Genomic DNA, 7,198 nt, shown 5'->3' on the forward strand with positions numbered 1-7,198 from the left:
GCCATTTTTCTTAATTTTTTGATAACTATTGGTTAGTTTTGTTCATTACTGTTGTTGACTTATTTACATACAGTATGTGCCAAGAAAACAATTAACTACAGAAGAAAACTACATAATTGCCATTGCAGAAAGCTGTTTTTTAATATTCAAGATATGGTATTATTTATATATCACATAGGGAAATAATAACTTTACGTATTCACCTACCTGATTGGCTAGCTGTTGTTTCTAATTCTGTTGCAAATGTACCCTTAAAAAGTATATCATATTTATCTGAAATATAACTTACAATCATCAAAACAATTCTAATAGAACATAGCAAAAGACAGATTTTTTTCTATCCATATAAAACCTATTACCAACATAAATTATGCTAAAATCTTATTTATAACTAGTGTAATTCCTTTTCCTCTCTGCATTTAACTACATTTGGGACATTATTATGTTACATTAGCAATGAAAAATAATGAGTTTAAATATTTCAATAAAAACTGTGCTTTAGATAGTGTTTCTAGTTAAGAGCTGATGGAAGAAATAATTTAGGGCAGAAAATTTTATAAGATTTCAGATGTAGGAAAAATAATAAGACAGAAACTTAGTTATACACATATTAAGATTATTTATAAAAACAAAAACCAAAAGCAGGAACATTAGTGGTACCAGAGAACAACTTTCCCATTTTTCAGTAAATTAAGGACAGGAGAGATTCAGAGATTTGCCCATAGTTGCACAATTAATGGTGAAAATGAGAGTAGGAAAACTCTCCTTACTCTCAGTCCAGGACCCTTTTGATTATTTCATGCTGCAGTCATGGCAGAACAGGCTGGACGTAGCTGAAATCTAAGACAAACCACTTCAGACCATGTATTTGCTTTGTAACGACTGGAAGCTCCTTAACTGTGTGGAATTTGATTGCCTTAAGACCTCATCTGGGGGAGGGTGTGTGTGTGTTTGAGACAGTAGCACTTCCAGGCATGTTTGTATGGATGGGTGTGTGTGCGTGTACACATGTGCACTCCCATGCACAGACATGTCAGTGTGTGTGTGTACATGTATACGTATATCCACACGCCCACATTAGTTTACATGCACATGCACATTATGCATATACTATAGTTGAGCAGATTTAGTCTGCATCAGTAATTTATTTTGATTTTTTTAAGTACAATAGCTAATTTCAAAGACAAATTCATTAAATTAGAAAAGCAGTGAATTAAAATATTTACTTAACTAAATGTTAATGTACTATATGCCAGAGATTTTTATTAAAATAATTTTTGAATTGATTAGGAATATAATGTACAATTACTTTAGGTTGTTTTGTCTGTTTTTTAATATTCTTATTATTTGCATGAGCTGATTAATTTGCATTTGGATAGATTAATGCCTATTCTTATTTATATAAAATATATACATAACCATGTATAAAAAATCTGTAACTATGAACTAATTTTTACCCATGTACATTTCACATATAATTCTTATAGGCACAATACTTGGACCCATTATATTTGGCATCACAATAGACAGCACGTGTATTCTCTGGGATGTTAACGAATGTGGAATTAAAGGAGATTGCTGGATTTATAATAACAGCAAGATGGCCCATATGCTAGTGGCCATAAGTAAGTGGTGATTTCCTGATAACTCTAGAATAAATTGATGATGTCAACCGACAAAAAAATCTTATTGTTACTTAGGTTTTGAAATGTTCAGTCCATGCATTTGGACTGTCCTATAGTGAAGCAGAGATCAGTGATCGTAGCATGTTATAAAAGACCTTACCTGGAGTCTGAAAGGCTCAGTCTAAAATAGAAGGGAGTAACATTTCAGCTTTCGTCACATCACATATCATATGATTTTCTTTTAACAACTTCTCTCAAACATTTTTTGGAAAGTGTAGCAAAAGCTAAAAGACAATTCTGAGAAACTCTGGACTGATTGTCATCTAGGCACCTGGGCTTTGGAAAGCACGTAAAGCTGAGGTAGGGAAGTATTCTTTGGCTCTATGGCACGTCGTGAAAAACCTTTTTATGGTTCACAAAGCCTGGCCATGATGTTTAACCCTTTTTGCCTTTGGTAGTCTGTTTTGTGTAGTCTTGGTTAAGCAATCCCTGAAACTTAAGATTAAGGAAGTAGAGCAATGCATCTAGTTTTTGTAGGAGTGTGATAAAATTTAAAATTTAAAAAAAAAACCTAAGAAATTAGAATATTTAAAACTAGAGAATTCTAGACAAAAACACACACACACCGAGCTGACCCTTGAACAACCTGGGTTTGAACTGTACAGGTCGACTTATATGCAGATTTTTTTCAATAAATACATACTACAGAAGTACTACCCATTCTTCGGTTGGTTGACTCTGTGAATCTGAAACTGCAGGTACAGAGGGAAGACTGTAAAGTCGTATGAGGATTTTTGACTGCATGGAGTGCTGGCACCCCAAAGCCTTGCGTTGTTCAGGGGTCAACGATGTGTGTGTGTGTGTGTGTGTGTGTGTGTGTGTGTGTGTGTGTGTGTGTTTAACATAATGTGTGATTTTCATTGTGATTGTGGTTGCGATTATTTTGGCACATGTATCAAGATAGCTTTTTTCCTCCTACATGTGTTTAAACCCAGAATATGTGTCTGAATTTATAATGACAGCCTAATAAATTATTCACTGAAGAAATAAATACATAAATCCAGAAAAACAAGAGAGTAAATATTGATTAGAATAGGAAAAATTAATCTTCCCACCACTTTTGCCTGTTAAAAGACATTTTTTATTTAGTGTTTTTATGATTAAAAATTTACTTAATTGGTTATGTTTGTACTTTTGGGGCCAAATATATATAAATAATGAGTTGTTCCTTTACCTACTCTGTGATGAATATGAGAATTTTCCCCCCAAAACATGTATACCTTTAAACACTCCAAAAATATTGTAACTATGGTACCTATGTAATTGGTCTTATAAATTGGTCTTATAAACTATGGTACCTATGTAATTGGTCTTATAAATGCTTAGCTCAATGAGCATTCTTGGTTTTCACATAAACATTTTGAGTAAAATATTAATGATTAACACACAATTTAGCTACTGTAAACACTACATTGTGAGGTCATTTAATTTACTTGACTGGCATAGATTCTTGCACTGTGGCCAGGACTAGTTTTCTCTTCAAATAACTGAGCTAACTTGAAAATCATAGTTCTTTGAAAACAAATCACATCATGTAAAGTGGATCTTAATGTTTCAAATTTTCAACTGATGCTTAAAAGTAAATTTTATTGAGTACTGAATGTGATACATTCTCATAGAGGCTTTCTCCTAAGAACTCCAAAGCCATTTTTATTTTTAGAAATGCTTTTCATCGTAAGGCATGAAAATGTTGCAACTCATTATTCAGGTTCAAGGATGTTATAAGCTGTTTTCCTTGGTTAAGAAGGTACAATCATAACCAAGAATAGAAGAATTATTTACATTTTTATTGTTTAGAAAAGAAAGACTGCTTCATTGAATTGTATACAATGTTCTATTGCAGAATATCACCTTTATCACTAAAATTTAAAAAATTCAAAACAACTATAATTGCCTATATACTTCTCTTTAAGTAATGAGTTTCTAGTCACGAAGAATTTCTAAATGAGAATTAATTTTTGTAATAATTATTAGAGGTCCAAATGCATGATTTTTTTTTTTATTTAGGTGTTACCTGTAAAGTTATCACCATTTTCTTCATTGGGTTTGCAGTCTTCTTGTATAAACCACCACCGTCAGGCACAGATGTGCCCTTTCTAGATCAGAATACGGTTGTGACTACAGTTCCATTAGAATGTGACCTCAACAAATTAGGAAATGAAGACTGAAACAGAAAAAGAGGAGACTATTCTACAGCTTGATCAAAAATTGGCCTCCATTTGTAAGAATGTACGTTGTCACTGTAGGTTTGATACCCAATAGGGATAATCATATTTTTAAAATTGATATTTTATAATTAAATATGTTTTCTGTATATTTATGGGCTTTGTTTTTGTTTTAATCTAAGAAACATACCTATGGTTTCAAAACCCATCAAAAACCTCAACAGACACACAAACACACACATACACACACACACACACATCGAGGTATGAAATCTTCAAGTAAAAAACTGTACTAGAAAGAAAAAGCCGAAGATTAATTAAAAGTTTACATTTTAAAAGCAAAGTGATGTTTCTATCCCTCTTACAACTTGTTTTATTTTCATTATTATTGCCAGTATTTGGGCTTGTTTAGAAAATTTATGGTGTAAAAATTTAATTTCATCAAGTTTATGTGCTGAGTTTCAAGAACGCTTACTAAAAGACCATGAATTTAAAACTGCCTAAATAATGTTATTTGTTTTTAAATTTACATATACTAGTCTGTCCTTGATTTTTACAGAAAGTTACTAAACTATTAGAATATAGGTTAATTACCTTCTTGTATCCCAGAACATATTGAAATCTGAGATATTAGAGTTGTATACAGATATTTTCACTCTAAGTCAAGAATTCCAGGAGGTGATTTGTTGATACTGCTGATTTTTAACACTTACCTTTTATTATTCTGTGGTAGTATTATTCAACTGCATGTCTTCCAGAGGAAGGTACCAGCTTCAGTAAAGTGCCAATTACACAGATTTGAAAAGATTTCTTTTTTTCCCAATGGCTCACATACATTTTATCAGTTTTCTTTGAAAAAATTTCTTAATGAACCATTGATTAATTTTTATATACTCAGTACATGAACTTTTCTCATTTTAAAACCTGATCACCTAGAACATTACTTACAGCACTTAAGTAGTGCTTTGCTCTTAGAAGGCATGTATTATTGTTGTTTGATTAAAACATTAAACTCTACTGTTTAACTGATCCATTTATTTAAAGGTTAAGTATTTCACATATATGATAACATTATAATTCTATTTTTTCAGATCAGACTTGGGCCAACTTTGTCTACTTAGAACGTGGAAGAAATAGATCAGTGAACATCAACAAAAGTAAGAATTTTACTGATTAAAAAATGTTGAAGTTCATACCCATTTGAAATTTCATAAAAATAAGGTTACTTACTTACTAAGTTTTATTATCAGCTTTCCCCTGGGTTACCTTTTTACAAGCAGTGTGTTACATACACTGTGATCAGAATAACAGAGTAAAGGCCTGGGAGGAAACCTCACTCAGAAGCACCAGTATTTCCCAGAGTTTGAGAGATTATGTTTTGGGTTAATCGGTGGCCAAGGGTGATTCAAGAAATGAGTAGCATTTATAAAGTGAAATGCGAGAAGGAATGAATTAGAGTTGGGCAAGCTAGCATGCTTGATGATTAGAGAAGTAGAGGAACAGTGGATCAGTAGTTATCAGACCAACCAACTTAGACCAGGAGCATAGAAACTCCAGAGAACAAAGCCAGGTGGGCATTCAAACACCCAGGTATCTGAGAAGCGGGAAAGTCATGGCAACCAAAGAGACAGTTCGTGGTGAACAGGAGAACAAACACATACATGATACCTCGATTCAGAAGCAATCTCCCTCACAACCAGCCAGACATATTTTAAATGCTTCTTCCTGTTAGAGCCAAGGCTAAAAGGAGCTCAGACTTTCTGTGTTCTATACGAGGAAGCAGGGAACTGAATGGAAACATTTTCTAGCTGTACAACAATGGCAAATCCTCAGGAACTCACTGATACAGATGTGAAACAACAGTAAGAGAGGAAACAATAACTACAAAACATATTAGGCTAAGGCCGCATAATTTAGAGAAAAGAAAAAAAATTACCCAACTCATAGAAAGTTTGATAATTAAGTCACTAAATAATTGGCATTCATAATGATTTTTAGTTATCAAGGGTTTCATTGTATTCAGCTTACTCAGTTTTTATAAGCTGATACATTTTTACAAAGTTTATGATGAAAATGGTTAAAGCGAAAATAATTTTGGCAGGTGAAAGAATTGAGACTCTTATTTATAACATATATATTTACAAAGAACACCTCCTTTCATAATAAGGCAGTATAGACACTACTGTAATTTATACACATGGTTTATATTTTTGGATTCACCTAAATGAGTTGGTATTATGCCACTTTCAGAATGTATTTTTTTCATAGTATGTATTTTTCACAATTTATAATGATTTTTAAGTAAGCTTGAATCTGTAAGTTGACCTGTGGTGATTTTTGTACATAATTGGATATATGTCTTAAAATTTAACATTTGTATTTTCTTATATGTAGGAAATATAAATGTAAAATTTATACATGGAAAGAACGCTATACAATTGTTTAGCTATGTAAATTGGAGGAAAGTACAGATAAAATTTTAGCTCTATTTGCTTTCAAGATTTTCTTTATTGTAAATAATTATGTTAGATGTATATATTTTTTAAAAAATCAAAATGTTTATACTAGATTAAGTGTTTAATCTTATTAAATGACACATATTTTGAAATATGACTTATCTCTGTTTATGAATACATGCATATTAGATGGTTGGGAGAGGGAAAATCACTGCACTTTTGAATTTGGAGAATATAAATTAATCCAATGACTTCTGGTATCTCAACAGATGTATTAAATTCCATATAAAGAGCAGTCATTATGAAATGTATACTAAAATTCTTTCACACAACAGTTGTGACAGATGGATATATAGGATTTGTATGAGTAGGATACATGTTTTGCAGATGGTTTGCTGTAAAATATCTGACACTGCAGGAGTAATGTGTTTGGGGAGGTTATACTGGATTCATCTTGGGTTATTAAAATACTCAGTACGATATTTTTAAAGTCAGATTGGACATTAATTTGAGATACGATGTTCTTTGCCCCTCACTGCAGCACAATCAGGTTCCTTCAGCCTTTTTGTACTCAAAACAATAAACATTGACACATGTTACATACAAATGACAATCAAAAATAAATAACCGATCCTTTTTTAAAAACCGAGTCAGTGAATTAGATCAAAACATTTTAGTATTTTAGCTAAAATAAATGTAGCCTCTAAAAATTACCCACAAGAATTGACATTCTAAAATTTTTCTTTATAGATTTAACGTGTCTGAGTTTATTTTTTAAATTTTAATTTTGTAATAATTTTAGGCTTTTAAAAAGTTGTAAAAATAATACATACAATTCCCCATCAGGTTTATTCAGTTTCCCCTAATGTTGACATTTCACGTATCCATAGAA

The 7,198-nt window shown here is 31.8% G+C and overlaps 1 protein-coding gene across 1 annotated transcript in view; it reads left to right on the forward strand.

Moving 5' to 3' along the window:
• Positions 1-3,853, forward strand: part of LOC135319386 (solute carrier organic anion transporter family member 4C1-like) — a 57,264-nt gene extending 53,411 nt beyond the window's left edge. The window contains 2 exon segments of the mRNA XM_064479344.1: positions 1,488-1,625; positions 3,693-3,853. Coding sequence (XP_064335414.1) covers positions 1,488-1,625; positions 3,693-3,853 — 299 coding nt within the window.
• The last annotated feature ends 3,345 nt before the right edge of the window (positions 3,854-7,198 follow it).

Source organism: Camelus dromedarius, chromosome 26 (genome assembly GCF_036321535.1).
Source record: "Camelus dromedarius isolate mCamDro1 chromosome 26, mCamDro1.pat, whole genome shotgun sequence".
NCBI lineage: Eukaryota > Metazoa > Chordata > Mammalia > Artiodactyla > Camelidae > Camelus > Camelus dromedarius.